Source organism: Ipomoea nil, unplaced genomic scaffold (genome assembly GCF_001879475.1).
Source record: "Ipomoea nil cultivar Tokyo-kokei standard unplaced genomic scaffold, Asagao_1.1 scaffold2705, whole genome shotgun sequence".
NCBI classification, from domain to species: Eukaryota; Viridiplantae; Streptophyta; class Magnoliopsida; order Solanales; family Convolvulaceae; genus Ipomoea; species Ipomoea nil.
In genome coordinates this window covers 1,143,612-1,161,931 of record NW_017619133.1, presented here as the reverse complement: position 1 = coordinate 1,161,931, position 18,320 = coordinate 1,143,612, and the positions used below count along the sequence as shown (strand labels likewise).

At 35.6% G+C, this 18,320-nt stretch overlaps 3 protein-coding genes across 3 annotated transcripts; all 3 read right to left on the bottom strand.

The window, feature by feature from the left end:
- Positions 1 to 782: 782 nt before the first annotated feature.
- Positions 783 to 1,565, bottom strand: LOC109156269. The gene is made up of 2 exons (XM_019304124.1): positions 1,417 to 1,565; positions 783 to 1,356 (listed from the first exon to the last, which is right to left on the bottom strand). Exons 1-2 carry the CDS (start codon positions 1,563 to 1,565, stop codon positions 783 to 785), a joined length of 723 nt encoding a protein of 240 aa, XP_019159669.1.
- Positions 1,566 to 2,609: 1,044 nt separating this feature from the next.
- On the bottom strand, positions 2,610 to 6,111 carry LOC109156225 (triosephosphate isomerase, cytosolic). Its single transcript, XM_019304084.1, has 9 exons — positions 5,996 to 6,111; positions 5,709 to 5,784; positions 5,476 to 5,599; positions 5,179 to 5,263; positions 4,956 to 5,088; positions 3,542 to 3,636; positions 3,257 to 3,335; positions 2,938 to 3,020; positions 2,610 to 2,836 (listed from the first exon to the last, which is right to left on the bottom strand). Exons 1-9 carry the CDS (start codon positions 6,032 to 6,034, stop codon positions 2,786 to 2,788), a joined length of 765 nt encoding a protein of 254 aa, XP_019159629.1. The 5' UTR covers positions 6,035 to 6,111; the 3' UTR covers positions 2,610 to 2,785.
- A 1,761-nt stretch (positions 6,112 to 7,872) lies between these two features.
- LOC109156268 lies at positions 7,873 to 11,150 on the bottom strand. The gene is made up of 2 exons (XM_019304123.1): positions 10,424 to 11,150; positions 7,873 to 8,015 (listed from the first exon to the last, which is right to left on the bottom strand). The coding sequence occupies exons 1-2, from the start codon at positions 11,148 to 11,150 to the stop codon at positions 7,873 to 7,875; spliced, it is 870 nt and encodes a 289-aa protein (XP_019159668.1).
- Positions 11,151 to 18,320: the final 7,170 nt, after the last annotated feature.

Sequence of the window (18,320 nt, the reverse complement as noted above, 5' to 3'; positions counted from 1 at the left end):
GAATCGGCCAAAGCATATTTGTCAGGGTCCTCGACTATAACATAGTCGACATCTTTCGACTCCAGTAGCATGACCACATTCGCAAACCACCTTCTGTAATTAAGCCCGCCAGTCAGTGGTTGAATCGGAGCGACATCCGACCCCGGAGCTGATCCCTGAGACATTGTTAAATTTGAACTTTAAAATGCTTTTAATTGTTGGATAATTCACAGTAGAACAACAATGTCGTGCATGATGTATTCTGTTTTGCCTGTGTGATTTGAGAGTAGAAAGGTTTCTGTTTCGTGTCTAAACACTACCTTAAAAGCATTTTACGAACAGGGGTTTCGCAAGCTTTCGACAGGTTAGCATAGAAAATAGAACTCAGGCAACCTCTATTCACCGTGATTTCAAAGAGTGTTTTCCAGGGTTGGGGACTAACGGTTTATATACTGAGAGCTAAAACCACCAATTCCATCTCAGCCATGAAGAAATAGCGAAAAATATGGGGAGTGGGAAAGAGCAATGCCAAGTGCGCGCACGTTCCTATGATCATAATGAAGTGCGGACAAGGTGATCTAAAACCCACAAAAATAGGGGTAAAAATGTGTAGTGGAGCGCAAAACGTTGACCACGACACGCGTGCGAACCGAACTGGGCTGGGGCGGGCGGCGGCGGAGCGCGCGTGGTTTCCCCATATTTCCCTCCATAACACTTCAAACCTTCTCAAAGGAGTTGATGAATAAAAGGGAGTAAAAGGTGGGTTAGCTTGCCAATATGGGACACATAGATAAGGACAAAAGTCACCCAAAAGCCTTTGCCTTGTAAATGTTTCCCAACACCAGCATCCAGGGCCCTAAACGATTATCCTCGTCGCCACGACCCGTCGTTGCAACGTTATCCCCTTGGTCCTGCGACACTCCTGCTGGTTCCCATTCACGATTTTGCTCTAGCATCACAGGTTGGTGCTTAGGACATTCATTTGAACTATGACCCACTTCTCCACACCTAAAGCAAATGGTATGGAGACCTTCAAACTCAATATGTTGGATCCTCTTTCGGATTTTCAATATGGAAACCAGAGGTTTAGTGAGATCGACCTCCACTACAGCCCGTGCGAACCGTCCCCTCTCAACTCCTACTGTCGTCCAATCCATTTTCAAGGGGAAGCCAACGTGATCAAGTATGAGTTTTATGATATCTTCCCGGAAGTACTCAACAGGTAGTCCCGTAAGCCTCACCCAAATAACCATTTTCTGAATAGCGGCTTTAGCTGGATCAAAGTAAGGAGACCAGCGTTGAGGCATGACGTAATGGTCGAAAACCTTCCAAGGGCCACCGATAAGAGCATGCATGCAGTCCTTGGCTAGTTCAAATCTAGCCACATACCAATTAAAACCCAGATCAACGAGTTCAAGCTTACCCTAGAGATTCCACATTCTGGAGAGCCGGTGGAAGAGAACGTTGAAACTGATGCGCTTTCCCAGGAATTTTAGCGTCAGAGTGTTCTTCCACGGCTTCACCAATTCTTTTCGCAAATCCTTAGGAATTTTGACGACTAGTATCCCCGAGGAATCACTAGACATCTCTTCCTCGTCATCTGAGAGCACCAAAATATCATCCAAACCAATCTACTTCACCAGCATTTCCATGGCGTCATCCCCAAAACTTGGAGCTGTCGAGATCGTATCTACAGAAGATCGTTTGGTAGTTCGAAACTTCTTGAAAGAGCGGGGGGTCCACCCTTTGGCGAGGAGTCTGTTCTTGGCGGGGGAGCCATCGAGACTTGCATGAAAAAGGAGAAGACGGAGAAGGTAAATCGCGCCTAAACTTCCAAAGAAGAGGTGAGAGTGTTTCCATTATCTAGGTTGTACTTGCAATATTAATAATGTCAATGTAATATCAACAAAGTTAACAATTCCAAATTGAATTAAAATCATGTAGTCTAAGAGCCCCATAAAATACTAACCATTTTCTATTCTTATAATATAACCTATAATCAATTGTTAAAGTCGATAAACAACCAGTGTTGTAAAAGCTAACCTATGAGCTAGGCGCCCCTAAGCCAAGGAGATTCCATTCCTAGACGACTTTTAGTCAGTTAGCCAACTAGGCACCCAACTCAATCAACTCAATCAAGTCGACACCCAACTCAGCCGAGTGTTCTCTCTCTCTCTTTTTTTTAAAATTTAATTTTATTTTATTTTAATAGGGTTTAAGACAACTTCACCTTATTATTGCTATTTTACTTAGTCACCTAGGCACCACTTAGGCGCCCCTGACCACCCAACTAGTGCCTTCTGTTACAAGGGGCATGACCACCCAACTAGTGCCTTCTGCAACCTTATAAACAACTTAGTAGTTTGAAACAATTAATGAGCATACAACTACAAGGTTGGAAGTTGGAAGCTATTGTATGCGTGCGGCATGGAGTGGTGGGAGATATGCCATATGAAGGTATAAAATTTCACTCTCCACAATTGCCATAATCCCATCGCACTTGGCCACTTGATCCAATGGATAAAGAGCTGGAATTATCACCATCAAACAAGATGTCTATAGGCCAATGCAAGTTGACTCAAACTGCTATAATTCCCAAATCACTGATTCAAATCTCCCAGCTCAACAAATAGATGAAGTTAATAATAGTTTTTTCATTAGATCAAAAGAACGAGCTTAGTAAATATCTCTCGTTTATTTTACAAGACAAGAAACCCTGGGTCAAACACAAACCAGAAACACATTCCTGTAGCAAAAACAACGGTAAAAGCATCACTTGCGTGTATCCATATACCTGCAATCATCTTCAAGTGCTCTGTTTCACAGTTGCAGACTTGATAATCTCAATGAACTCGGGCTAATTTGGGACAAAAATCAAAGCAATATCAGCAACGAAATAAGGCCTACAATCAGATAGCAATAACAATAATAATCGTAATCGTGAAGTTTGTAGCAAACCTTTAGAGAGGCACCACCAACCAAAAACCCATCCACGTCAGGCTTTGTTGCCAACTCTTTGCAGTTTGCTCCATTGACAGAACCTGTAAGTTCATTTTAACACAAACGAATACAAATCCAAAAAGACAGATTGTTATTTTCATAGTCCTTTCGAAGCAAGGCCTGGCCTGTGAATTTTTCTATTGTTCGTAATGATGTTCACATTCAAAACATTATTGGGGTTGCAGCAATCTGATTAATGTAAATCTTATAGGTAGAACGAAATTCATGATCATGTAAGACAAGGTATCCTAGAATACATAAAATTTGCTGACTATACCTCCATAGATGATCCTAGTAGAAGCAGCAACTTCTGGGCCAACATTGTCATGAAGCCATTTTCTCAGTTCAGAATGAACCTGGTAAAAGAATGGACCTTTTGCGGTCAATCGGATTGACAATTAACAGCTCACTTAAAAAGATATGAATAAAAAAAGAGTTCCCACTTTCAATTGGCAATAACTAACACTAGTGACAAAATGACAGCACATATTTCTTCCATGGTATGAAACTTAATGTATTCTTGAAGTTGATACGTAAGTATCTAGAGGGTTAATAAACTTACTTCTTGAGCCTGAGCAGGAGTGGCGACCTTTCCAGTACCAATGGCCCAAACAGGCTCATAAGCCAAAACAATGCTGGACCAATTTGAGACCTTCTCTGAAAAGCAACAGTGAAACAAGGCTCAGAACATAAGAGTATTGCAACTTAAATAAATTAATAGGCAGGGGCGGATCTAGGAATTTTTCTTAGTGGGGGCGAAGTTCAAATCAATTCAAAAATGTCTAACAAAATATTAAATTTGATATGAATCACAAATATATTCTCCTCCCCTTGTGAAGTGTAAAAAAAATGTCTATGACAAAATATCAAAGAAAAGGCTAAAATAAAAGAAAGTGTTACCCGTGAGGCATGATCCCATGACACATGGTATCAAATTTTAAGGAACAACCAACTAAGCCACCTAACATCTAGTAATTTGTATATACATTTTATTGTTATATATAAGTTACTGCTATACATATATATAAGGGGGTGGGGACGGGTGAGGGGGTCAACTGCCCCCATCATTGCCCCCCCTCTGGATCCACCCTTGTTAAAAGGTGATAGAATATCTAACTACAGATGTGCATAAAAGCCACAACTTCAACTTGCCAAGTGAAACTTTAGTGAAGTCCAATTTTAGTTGGGGTAAGAGTTGCTACTGATGCTTAAAACGGATAGATACTTTGAAATTCAAATATAATGTCACTTCCAAAGTTTCATGCTTTAGTATTCAATTCATGGTGGTAATATATTAAAGAATTTATTTCACTTTTGGTCCCACGACTTTTGAGTTCTTATCACTTTTGGTGCACAACTTTAAATTTTTTCAATTTTGGTGCCTAACTTTGTTATTTTTATCAGTTTAGGTCCTTCTAGCCAAATTGACGGTAAAATATTTCCAGATTTTATATTTTAGGGGCAAAATCGTCATCCCATGGAAAGATCTTCAATATTTAAACAAAAGAAAAATCATATTAAGAGGAAAAGAAGAGTTTGCAAATGGTCGAAACTATAAATTCCATAGATCTGTCTGGTTTCTGACCATCTTCCCCATTATTCTCATCATCAAACACCTATAGATATGATTTTACGGTGATTTTGTTTAGATATTGAAGATGTTTCCTTGGGATGACGATTTTACCCTAAAAATATAAAATCCAACAACATTTCGCTGTCAATTTGGCCGAAAGGACCAAAATTGATAAAAATAACAAAGTTAGGCACCAAAATTAAAAAATGTTAAAGTTGTGCACCAAAAGTGATAGAACTTCAAAAGTCGTGGGACCAAAAGTGAAATTAATTCTATATTAAAATTGGATATCATTCATTAGAAGCATCATGGCCCGGATACTTGGATTTTTTTTTATCCAACACAAGCTGAAATGCTGGTGATGTTCGAGAGCGAGGACCTGTTATTTGAAGCAGAAATGTACCTGCAATTGCTTTTGTTTGGGCGGCAACTACTTCCATTGTAGCCCCTGATTCTCTCTGCTCAAGAGTCTCTCCAACACAAGCAATGACTTTTATGCCTTGGGAAAGTGCATATGCAACTTTATCTGCTACAAACTATAGAAAATACGTCGGGTAAAAAAATAAAAATAAAAAAGAGGATAAAACAGTAATATGTTATCATCACCCCCCACAAAGATGTCTTACATCATTTGATTCATTCAGTAGTTGTCTTCTCTCCGAATGGCCAAGGATGACCCATGGAATGCCCAAATTTATCAGCATCTCAACACTACACAAGCAAGATAAAGGTAATTTCATCAATAGACATAACTAACCATAGCTTTTATGGCAACTGCTCTTCAGCATAACTGATTAGCCATATCACTTAAGATTTCAGACACCCACAAACACAATCAAAAATAAAAATAACCACAAGGTCAATAGTTCGAATCCCAGCCTTCTTGAGCCAGAGATCATAATGGAACGAATAAATTAAATTACCTAATTTCACCAGTAAAAGCACCTCCTTTTCGAACCCAACAGTTCTGGGCAGCAATAGAGAAATCAGGACGCAATAAGGTTTTGACCAAAGGAAGAAACACAAAAGGAGGACTGACCACAACCTCTGCAGGAATCAAGAACAACAGAAAAGGTAATGTAAAATAACAATCAAACAAAAACCTCGTTTTTCTTTCCTTTTCGTCTAATTATATGACAGTTCTAGAGTAACTTACCAACATCATCTTCCGATGGAACTTCAGCTTCATTCAATGTGGTCACAATCTTCTTCACCTCCTCAGTGGTTCCATTCTGTACAGCCACAAAATGACTTAAAACCCATAAATTTACCAACTGGATTTCAGGAATTAGTAGGATAAAGTGCAACCCCCCAGAAAAATCAAAAGTTCAAAGACCCAGACTTCAATTTTAAGAAAAAAGGAGCGTATCAAACAAAAAGAAGAGCGAGCACTGCAGGAATCAAGAACAACAGAAAGAGTATGAAATAAGCATACGAACATACGCATTTCCAGTTACCACCGACGAAGAACTTTCTGCCCATTTTTACAATTAAGGGTTCCACTGCGTGAAGACACCGAGAGATCGACAATATACAGTGACCGAATGGTTTATGGTACTGGAACTTCCTTGGGGAAGAGGTTTTATTATTATTATTATTATTATTATTATTATTATTATTATTATTATTTGTATATTTGTATTTTGATTAATTTATTTTTTGTATTTTAATAATAAATAAAATAAAAAATAAGAATTAATAATATCAAATCAAATTTGCCAACTACTATGGCACATAAATGTGCCCTTCTAAATAGGTGATCACTTTCTTACAACAAATTTTATAATATATAATATATTTTTATAAATCATATATAAATTAATACATTGTAAAAATAAAAATAAGAGAAAATTACACTTTTGGTCCTATGACTATAGGGGAGGTTGTAATTTCAGTTTGTGACTTTTAAAACATACAAATTTAGTCCTTTTAGTATGCTTTTTTTTTACACATTAAGTTCTTTCGACTAATTTGCCTGTAAATTTTCGCCGAAAATTTCAATTTCATTTGTTTATTAATTTGTTGGGGGTAAAATCGTCACATAGGGTCTGAGAAAAAGGGGGAAAACGGCTTCCCTTTTCTAAGTCGTCATCGAATAGATTATATAGCATCTTGTAACACATTTGAGCTGGCAATTTCGAGACAGAAAACCGATCGGTAGTTTGTTTGGACATGAATCAACTAAAACTAACAAGAGAATTCAAAAGGACAAAATAGATCAAAACAGAAGTTCAACACAACACATTAATGGCGAAACTGAAGAATGAGAAAAGTGAAACGCACAGTTTCTGATCATCGTCGATCTCAAGCTTCTTCTGGCACCCAGTGGTCGGATTTGCGATGTTGAACTACAAAAGCATAGAAGAAGAGTAGAACGATTTAGAACAAATACGCAGAACATGTAGTGTTTACTTAGACAATGAGAGAAATTGGGAGGTACCTTCATCATCTGCTGCGGTACTCGGAGGAGGCAACGAAGATACTATCGGTACTCAGACGATTTGTGACGATTTTACCCTCCCAAAAAATTAATAAAGAAATGAAATTGAAATTCCAGCGAAAATCTACCGGCAAATTAGCCGGAAGGACTTAATGTGTAAAAAAAAAAAAACATACTAAAAAGACTAAATTTGTAAGTTTTAAAAGTCACGAACTGAAATTACCACCTCCCCTATAGTCATAGGACAAAAAGTGTAATTTTCTCTAAAAATAAAAACAAAATTGATTGTCAAAAAACAAAAGTTAATTGACTTAATTCTATCAGTGGTCATTTGTCTTTGATGACAATTTCAAATTTAGTTCCACACAATCGTTTTTTCCATTTAACATTATAGACTATTATTTTTTATACATTTTTAGTCCTTTCTCATGACTTTTTCCTATTTTTAGTAAGGGCAATTTTATCTTTTCATATTTTACTTTTGTTATTTTCCGATTTCAACCGACTTAATTGGTTTAGAATTTTAGGTAACCTCTAAATCTTAGTAACCATATTTTTCAACCGATTTTTAGTAAAGTCCTAAACCAATTAAACTGGTTGAAACCATAAAAATAACAAAAGAAAAATATGAAAAGACAAAAATGCCCTTACTAAAAATAGAAAAAATCATGAGAAGGACTAAAAGTGTCCAAAAAAATAATAGTTAGGGATCTTAAATTGAAAAAATGATAGTCTAGGACTAAATTTGGAATTGACACCAAAGACAAGAGACATCTGGTGGAATTAACTCTTAAAAAAAAACATAGTATATTATACATAACAGACAATATCAATCAAAACTAATGAAACTGCTATTAAATAATACTACCTCCGTCCCATTTTATGTGTCTGATTCGGTTAATGATGCTTGACTCAAATCCATGCTAGTTTTGTCTGGAATTGACATTTTTGAAAAGTCCTTCAGGCTCTTCCCCCACAAAGATAGCAATTTCTCCAACTCCACCAGAGCAAACTGTTTTTTATCTGAATCCGATAACATCAACTCTTAAAAGGAAAAAAAAATAACAAAAAAAAAACAACAAATTAGATTATTTATAAATAATAAAAAGCAATTAACAAAGTCGAATAAATAGATTGGGGTAAACTAAATATCATTTATTCAATATTTAGTAGTGACGGAAAAATATGAATAGAAATTTTAATATTGCTGTATTTTTAATATTAAATAGATTGCACAATATAATATTTGATGTTATAATTTATATAATTATATATCAATTAAAATATTCTTAAAATTCTAGTATTTTCACACGTGCATTGCACGAAATTGATTTGTTATAATATTTTAAGAATATTTGAAACGATATACAATTATATAAATTATAAAAATAAATATTATATTGTGCAATTGATGAAATGGGTTGGATCAATTATGTTTTTTGATGTTATCCTTGTTTGAATTCAAGCAAATAATTGCCCAATTACCCATGCGATGCACGTATAAACTTTTTTATTATATATCTATACTATTAATAAAAACAAAATCCTCTATTTTAATTTCCCGCCCAAAACAGTCCTATACTATTAAGGTTTGCGTAATATTGACAATAGTGTAATACAATTCCTAGCAGAATATATTGTTTCCTACTTGTGCGCAGTGAGCAAAGGTTTAGCCTCTGTGGTTCATGTTCAGTTGAGTTACCAGCACAATCCGAGGTTAGACCATTGGAGAGTTGTAAAGAAGGTTCTAAGGTATCTCAAAGGAACCAAAGGTTACAAGCTTGGGTTTAGGCAGGCGGACAATTTAGATCTTGTCGGTTATTTAGACGCGGACTTTGCTGGCTGTGTTGATTCTCGAAAATCAACTTCAGGGTGCGTCTTTATTATGGCCGGTGGGGCTATCTCATGGAGAAGTGTTAAACCGTCCTTAATAGCTACTTCTACTATGGAAGCCGAGTTCGTTTCCTATTTCGAGGCTACTTCACAAGGTGTTTGGTTAAAGAATTTTATCTCTGGGCTTAGAATTATGGATTTTATATCTAAGCCATTGAAAGTCTACTGTGACAACTCAGCTGCAGTCTTCTTAGGCCGGGGTGTGGGGGGCCCTTAGAGTTGGGGTTCAACCTTTTGAAAAAAATTGTTTTTAATAGTTTATTTTTCATGAAGTTATAGTTGTCTAATCCTTTCAACCATTTAACTTTCTTCTCCATCTTCTTAACTTTCTTCTCCATCTTCTTAACTTTCTTTGCCTTCTTCTTCACGGATCGGAGTAATATTTTTCATGTTCTGAGAAAGTTAAGAAGAAAGAGAAGAAAGTTAAATGGTTGAAAGGATTAGACAATTATAGCATCATAACAAATAAATTATTAAAATAATTTTAATTATATAACATGAGGGACAAAATGTGGCACATTATGAACAATTAAAGGATTATGTTTGTTCAAATTAATTGACATGGAATAAATTTCTAAAAGTAAAACAAGTGAAAACATCATTTTCCCTAACAATTTGAAAATCAATAAATCATGAGTAATCAATTTGAAAGTTTCTAACGTATTAGGTATGTTCTTTTCCATATATCCATACACGAGGTTGTTCTTCTTTCATCCATCTTGGTAATTTAACTTATTTATTTATTTATTTTTGAGTTAGTTACTAAAATTTCTAACATTCCAACCTATGGTATGTTGAAATTTTTTTCAAAGTCCACTAACATCGGCTGTCAAAATTTTAAATTTTCCAACATACCAATTATTGGTACATTGGTGACAAATTAAAATGTGAACCATGAACAAATATTTATTTTTTATATACTAAACGTTCATTTAATAAACTGAAAGTTTTTTTTTTCTGTAATATACTAATTAATGAACTTTCAATATATAAAGATAAATATTTAATGTATTAAAAATGAATATTCATATATTAAAAATAAATATTATGTCAATAGTTCACTTTATAAAGTCAACCATGATTGTATAATGATGGTACATTGTTGAATATGATAGTTTTGTTATTATGTATCAAACTAGTATTTGCACCCGTGTGATGCACGGTTATAAATTTAAGACATAATATGTAACGCCTTACAATTAAAAGTAATAGGATGAACTGTGACTTTTATTACACATTATTGAAAACTTCTTTATATACGACATTTGTAGTCGTATTTTTGGATTGTACATTTTCGTCACAAATCAACATTTTTAATCCGCTAGTATTACTAACCCTTGACACCGCTACATACAGTTGTCCGTGATTAAAAACCGCCCTCTTCAAAAATAAATCGACGTTTGACAATGTTTGACCCTGGCTTTTGTTTATTGTCATGGCATATGACAACATTAGCGGAAATTGTTTTCTTTGAAACTTAAAAGGCAATATTGGATCTGGCGGTGTTAAGGACATCCTTGGTATTAACACCTTTGTACCAGCACTTGTTCCGGTCAATATTTGAGCTTCTAAAACATGAGTAGCCAAATTTGAAATGATCATCCTTGTACCATTGCACAACCCCAATGAGTGATCAATATTTCTCATGAGCATAACGGGTGATCTAACTTTTAAAGTCAATGAGTGATTTGGCACTCTAGAACATCGTAATCCATTTAAAAACTCCGGTGTGTGTAGATCAGCAAGCATGTCCACATTGGAATCCGATTTGCATACCGAATCACAACTGAGATATGGCATTCCTTCGGCAGTATTATATTCATTCATGTATTCATTTATGTTATCTACCACGTCCAAAGTTGGTGCCAAAATTGCACAGTCTTTTAGATATTTGACATCTCTATTTCCAGTACGAAACCCCGGGAATATGCTATCAACAATTGTAGAAATAGGATCCTCCACCGACTTGAGTAAGAATTTATCTGGAATGTTGATCTCACACTCTCCATCCAATGAATCACCAATAGTTCCGTCACCTATATCAGCAATCCACTTTGCATATTCTTCAATCTCTTGAACTCCAGACTTTGATTGCAATGCCCTAAGCCGTAGATTCTTTGTAAGACTAAATACTTTACAGCTTCTCCACAGATATGATGAATTTATACTTGCACCCACTATATCTTTCCTAGTGCCCTTTGGAATTACTGGTAAAATTTGTCTGAAGTCTCCACCTAACACGACGGTTTTCCCACCAAAAGTCATTTAAAAACTTCTTGGATTTTGAACACGCAGTAGATCTCGCATAGTTCGGTCCAAAGCTTCAAAGCAAAATTTATGCATCATTGGGGCCTCATCCCAAATGATCAACCTACATTGCATGATCAAGTGTGCCAACAGACTGTTTTGACTGATATTGCAAGTAGAATCTTCATTAACAACGATTGGTATTGCAAACCTCGAATGCGATGTTCTTCCCCCTGGTAATAATAGAGAAGATATGCCACTTGATGCAACATTTATAACAATCTCACCCTTTGACCTCAAAGCGGAAGACAATGCTCTCTACAAGAAGGTTTTACCCGTACCACCATATCCATACACAAAAATATCCCCCAACCTCATTCTCAACATCGTCTAATACGTTATCATATATTGTCTTTTGCTCTTCAGTTAGTTGTTCCACCAAACTATCATTCTAGTATTTGTACCCGTGCGGTGCATGGCCATAAATAATAATAATTTTTTTTGAAGGTAAATAATAATAATATAATTAAACAATATAACATAATAATAAAAAAATGAAGAAAATTTATATAGAGTAAATTATTTAATAACAATTAACAATGAAAGTGTATTACACATTATTAAAAAAAAAAGTGTATACAACATTTTTTGTCGTAGTTATAGATTGTCTATTATCCATACCAATCAAAATTTTTAATCTCCTTAGATTACTTACTCTTCAAAGTACTACATACATAACTCACGTGCGAGATAGAAAAATATTTCTCATATCCTTCTACGAACTGTCTTCGAGATTTAATCGGCCCGCAATCGAGATTTAATCGACCCGCAATCGCATTAACCATAAATGAAAAATAGATATGAAATTTAATACCATTAAATAAATTTGTTGGTGTACATAAAGTCAAAAAAGTAATATGTACATTATTGCGAGCATACTATTAAATAATTTACTTTCAGTAAATAAACAATACAAAACATCATATATTAAAAATGTATTATAAGATTCATGGTCCATACAAAAATTTGCCACGATAAACATATTTAGTAGTATAACTAATGAAATTATATCTCTTTTGGTTTAAGTAAAGAGAAATCAAAAGTTGTATTTATTTAGACTATCAGTTACAAATTTTGTAAGTGTAAAATTATTGTATGTTAAACCTTATTGGTTATTTTATTTAGTAGTGGTGTTATTAGTTTTTAATTAAGAAGATTAATTAGAGTTGTTAGAATTAATTTTCATTTGGACCATGTGGTGCTAAAATGAGTGGATGATATGCATTGTCAAATGAAAAGAAGAGTTATCACAGCGCACAAATGAAGGCTTCTAACAAAAACATGTGGCCTGGAATAAATGAAGGTGTGAGATGCTGCCTTTAAGGATCATGGTAATTCATACATACTACTATAAAAGGAAGCTGTTCGAAAGATGAAGATTGCCAAGCTGATTATTACAAATTGCGAGAGTTATCCTGATTACTAAGCTATTCAATTTTTAATGTGATTTATTATTTAATTCTTAAGAGTTATAAATCTGTACTACATGATCAGTACGTGGTACTGCTGAAGCAACTTGTGGAAATTGTTCGGGTATTCATGTGTCAGTCCTGGATAGGTGTTAGAAAGAGTGGTAGTGGTAAAGGTTGGAGGCCGTCTTCATTTACCTCTTGTAATACTCCTTTTGGTGAACATCTATAGTGGATTGGGCAGACGTGGGTTGCCCCGCAGACGTAGGAGAAGGAGTTCCGAATTGCGTAACAATTTCTTTGTGTTTTTAATTTACTTTATGCTTTCTGCAGTTATTATTTATGCTTGCTTAAACAAGTCTAATTAATTAATGAAACTGGTGCATAACTTAATTAACGAGTAAAAACACATTGCTTTTATTTTTCAAGTGTCACGGTGCAATTTCAATTGGTATCAGAGCCTGTAGACTTAATCTATTAGTCTATCGATCTGGCGAATCCGTGCATCTTGAATTCATTTCTTCAGCGGCTATTTTTATTTATCTATTTATTGCTTATTTGTTTGATCTCACGGGGTGTTAAGTGTTACAGAATGGATCGTACTAAAGTCATTCCCCAGTTGACCGGCGACAACTACGCATATTGGAAGGCTCGCACCCGTACGCATCTAAAAGCTCAAGGTGAAGCTGTGTGGTGGTCTGTGGTGGCAGGTTGGACACACCCCACCAAACCCAGTTCCAGTATTGACGAAACAGAAATAGCTAAGCCTAAGACTGAGTGGACTCAAACAGAAATAACCAACGCCGGAAACAATGATAAGGCTTTAGACACAATTTATTCTCTTTTGCATGAAAGCCAGTTTTCAATTGTTGCAGGTATTCCTTCGGCTAAAGGTGCTTGGGAGGCTCTTGAGTCTACATACGAATGAACTACATCGGTAAAATAGTCAAAGCTGCAACTGGTCCAGTCAGAATTCGAAGGACTGCGCATGAATGAGGATGAGACGATCATCGACTTTCACACACGTGTACAGGAACTGGCGAATCGCGCAATGGTCCTTGGTGAATCATTCTCGCAGGCAAAACTTGTTAAGAAAATACTGAGATCTCTACCACCCAGGTTTCGAATGAAAGTCACAGCCATCCAAGAGCATGATGGCTGGGAGAATAAATCTGTTACTCAGCTAATGGGAAATCTTAAAACATATGAAATGGAGATTTTAACTGATAACACAAAAACGAAAAAACATAAAAATATAGCTTTTGCCGCTGAAGAAAGTAATGTTGTATCCAATTCAGATGAAACTAGTGATGATACAGTTACGTTCTTGACTAAACAGTTTTCCAAAATTTTGAAACAGGTATCCAAAAACACACGCAACAGAAATTCACAAAAGGGAGTAACGTCGTTCAAAACTGCGCCTAGGACAGGGGCGTCAAACTTCAAACAGTCTGTCTCACGTCCAGGACAGTCCAAAGAAAGGTCCAACAATAAAGGAATCAAGTGTTATGAGTGCGAGGACTTTGGACATGTACAAGCTGAGTGTGCCACCTATCTTCAACGCAAAAAATCTATGTCAGCCATTACCTCGAGTGATGACGAGCCTAACGTTGAAACAACTAGATCGGATGTCGAAGAAATCTCGGGTAACTTTGTTGCATTTACGGCTCGTGTTACTGACTGTTCAGAATCTATTGAAGAAGCTGACTCAGAGGGTGGTGAATATATCTCCGCCGAAGACTTAGAACAAAATACTTTATCTTTTGAAGCTGAGTTTAATAAGTTGTATCCCAAATGGGAAGCCCTACGAAAATTAAACTGCAAATTAGCTAGTGAGATAGAGATTGTAACCAAGGCTAGTAAAGTATATCAAACTCAAGTAGCAGATAGGAATGTTCTACTTAAAGAAGCAGCTGACCGAGAAGAAAAACTACAAAACAAAATACAAACTGGCAATGTACTACTGAAGGAGGCAGCCGACCGTGAAGAAAAACTCCAGCAAGAAGTACAGACCTTGAAACAGGAGCTCAGCACCTACAAACGACAAATTCAAATGATGGATACCACTTCAACACTTGATAAGATTCTTGATTCCGGCAGAAAATCTTCTGCAAAATTTGGTTTGCGCTTCACTGGAAGTAACTCCAAAGATAAGACAGTATTTGTCAAAGCATCTGGACCTGATCCAGAGGACATCCCAGAATCCAGCACTATGAAACGCCCCTATGGTAAAGTAAGCGCAAATAAGATGCATTATAAACTATATAATCCTGTTTGCCACTATTGCAGGTTACGCGGTCATACCAGACCTGAATGCTACTATTTCTACAAGGATCAAAGAATCGAGAAGTTCAGGCACAAGAACATACAACCTTTCACAAAACAAATCTGGGTTAAAAAGACTGATTATATATCGTTTGTTTCGTTTCACTCTAAAAGTGCAGGAAGAGAAAAGAAATGGTATTTTGACAGCGGGTGTTCCCGTCACATGACAGGAAATGTCAAATTCCTGAACAACTTAAATACCAGTAAAGGTGAAGTTACCTTTGGTGACGGTGTCAAAGGTCAGGTGACTGGCGTAGGCAATCTTACTGTCTAATTTCCTCGCGCAGGTAAACTTTTTTTTTCCTTTCATTTGTTTTAACAGTTAATTTTTTTTTTCTACGTGAGTGTTAATGCAGGGATAACAGGGTGGTTCGACCATTGTTCACATCCTCAGATGTTCGATTTTTTTTTTTTTTTTTTTATATTTCCATCTTATTTTTTGTGTGTGTTATATATAGAAGACTAATTCAAGATAAACACATATTCTCTATCCTACTCCTACTCAATAGCCTACATAATAATCTAAGTCTTCTACCCGTCCCATCCCTCACAACTTTTGAGAAGCCATCAAATCCACATTTAAGTCTTTGTCTCATTCCTTACCCCCTCTAAGCCTAACCGAGACACTACACTCCTTCGTCTTCTTCATCATCTACTCCGCACGTCAACCTTTTCTTTTCGAAACCTCCATTAATGGAGAACCCATTCCTCTCTCTAGATTCCTCATATGCAAGAACCCATCTTTTTCGCAAAATTATTGATGCAGATTCTCCATTCTCACCTGAGGAAACGGATCGTGTACTTGCCACCATCAAAGAGCATTCTTTTTTTCTTGAAGGACTCTCAGACAAGGAACAACGCCAACTGCTTGCCCTTGCCCGCCACATCTCCGCCACTCCATTCCCCATTCCGGTCGAGACGGCTGCCGCACCTGCTGTACCAGAGCTGCTACCAGCGACAGTTTCTCTCTCTCCATCTAATCCTGTGGGAAAGGAGAAACTGTCTGTTTTAGGTACTGCAGAAAAGAGGAAGGTGTCTCATTTAGATGATGTGGAAACTCAATCAGACCGTAAGTACTTTGAAGGCTTCAAACACTCAGGAAGCTGGTACACACGCTAACTCTTCTCCTTTAATTGGTATTACCTCAATACCCGAGTTTGAGTATCCTAATGTGTTACATTTTTTTACTGGCAATCTTCTTTCGCAGTCTTCGTTTTCCATTTATATATATACATTTTTTTTCTCTATTTTTAAATGTGCCTAAGATGAATTTTGTCTTTTATTTTATGTGAGTGGCTTTAAAATTGAACATGAATTATCCATTCCAGCTTCTATATGTGTGTATCTCTGAATCTATTCACACATCAAGTACATTTGATTATTCTGGATTCGTTCTTTTTACTTGTTTGTTTCATGTTTATCTTTAAAGTGTTCGTTTAATTTGTCTGGGTTACTCTTTATGTTTGGTTATTAGCTGTTTCTGTATGTTCACTACATGTTCTTTTTACATTTAATTTGCCTGGGTTACTCTTTAAAGTGCTTGTTTAATTTGCATGGATTAAAGTGTCCCTTTTTGTTCGTTTAATTTGGTGCAATTTGATTAATGTGTGTATTCTCTTGTGTTACTTTATGTTTATGTGATTGTGGTTTGTTTGATCCGGTCATGATCGTATTTGTGTTTATTCATGTATTTCCTGCGCTATATGTGCTTCAATTGTTTATTTGTGTGTTTTCCGTGATATCTGGTCTGAATCTGTGCCTAAATTTGGTTCATATGTGTCTATGTCTGAATTTGATTTATTTTGAATCTTTGGCTTGCTTTACATGAATGTGCTTACTGTTTTATTTGATAATTTGTTTGACTCGAATTGAGAATTGAAAATTCCTGAATTTTTTTTAATGTGTTTTGCTGAGTTGTTTGCAAGTTGCGTGTGCATGGCTCTAGGGCTCTCGTTTTTTTTTTTTTTTTTTTTTTTTTTTTTTTTTTTTTTTTTTAAATCTTCTGCAGGTTCAAACAAAGCAAATAACTTATTATGGAGTCCCAATTACAGCTTCAAGCTAATGTGAAATTCTTGGCAAAGGAAACAATCACGATGTACATTTTGAGGGGGAGTTCTTCTTAATCTCGTATGAACAAATTCAATTTGTGTATTTATTGGGTATTTTCGGTTATATTGGATTTCTTGGGTATATATGGATTTTCTTACTAGACTCTATCAGTTTTGGATTATCTCGTTGGGTTATCGTTTTATTTGGCTTATCATAATCTCTGGGGTCTCATTTTATAATCATCACCTTATTTGGATTCTTCTTGGATTATCTACTTGATGAGATTATTTCTGAAGAATATTTTGAATGGGATTGCTTATAAGGCTTTATTTGCGGTACAATTTCTGAGAGTATTAGATTTTTCTTGGATTGTCTTCTTGGTGTATGATATCTGATACTGATGATGCTGATAACGGCTCAGTTTCGGGCACCCCGTCTGCACGGTAAATCTAATCCACTATTATGATGTTCACCTTCTTTTGTCATTTATTTGGCAAAAAGGAGGAGTTTTGGAGTAAGGGGGAGTATTACGGAGTATTATGGTAACTTTTGGAGATTTTGGAATCTTTTGGATTATTATGGTATCTTTTAGACGTATTGGATCAGTATGGAATTTTTGGTAAGGACTATGATGAAATATTTGGTAGTTTGGCAGTGGTTACATTTGTTTGGTTGTTTTTTGGATTTCATTATGGAAATAATAGAACTATATGTGTTAGGGGGAGTAGTAGTTTTGTTTGGTGCATCTAAACAAGTTGAATGGATGTTTCAGGTTATGCTACTCTCACATGAACAAGTTATTATATGATGTGGTATGCTAGGAATTCAATGTTTCTGTGTGTGATCCAAGACTTGAAGAATTCCAATCAGGTACTTTATTCACAAATGGTCCAAAAAGAACTTAAGTTGTTATTTTTTATTTTATATCTTTGTGTCTTGTTCAGTACCTATACTAAGGGCTCTTAATAAAAACTAAATTGATTATACTTTCAATTTTTCCCAAAGTATTTGATACTTGAGTTTTACCAAATAAAATGCCAAAGGGGGAGATTGTAAGTGTAAAATTATTGTATGTTAAACCTTATTGGCTATTTTATTTAGTAGTGGTGTTATTAGTTTTTAATTAAGATGATTAATTAGAGTTGTTAGAATTAATTTTCATTTGAACCATGTGGTGCTAAAATGAGTGGATGATATGCATTGTCAAATGAAAAGAAGAGTCATCACAGCGCACAAATGAAGGCTTCTAACAAAAACATGTGGCCTGGAATAAATGAAGGTGTGAGATGCTGTCTTTTAAGGATCATGGTAATTCATACCTACTACTATAAAAGGAAGCTGTTCG

Excerpts from the sequence above, each read along its gene's own strand:
- LOC109156269 (XM_019304124.1), bottom strand. The coding sequence starts at position 1,565 with ATGTCTAGTGATTCCTCGGGGATACTAGTCGTCAAAATTCCTAAGGAT. Across the intron at positions 1,357-1,416 it reads TTCCACCGGCTCTCCAGAAT|ATTTGAACTAGCCAAGGACT; the intron begins GTGGAATCTCTA and ends GTATGTGGCTAG.
- LOC109156225 (XM_019304084.1), bottom strand. The coding sequence starts at position 6,034 with ATGGGCAGAAAGTTCTTCGTCGGTGGTAACTGGAAATGC. Across the intron at positions 5,785-5,995 it reads TCGGTGGTAACTGGAAATGC|AATGGAACCACTGAGGAGGT; the intron begins GTATGTTCGTAT and ends GTGGCTGTACAG. Across the intron at positions 3,021-3,256 it reads TACTAGGATCATCTATGGAG|GTTCTGTCAATGGAGCAAAC; the intron begins GTATAGTCAGCA and ends ATGAACTTACAG.
- LOC109156268 (XM_019304123.1), bottom strand. The coding sequence starts at position 11,150 with ATGACTTTTGGTGGGAAAACCGTCGTGTTAGGTGGAGACTTCAGACAA. Across the intron at positions 8,016-10,423 it reads ATTGACCGGAACAAGTGCTG|ATAAAAAACAGTTTGCTCTG; the intron begins GTACAAAGGTGT and ends TATCGGATTCAG.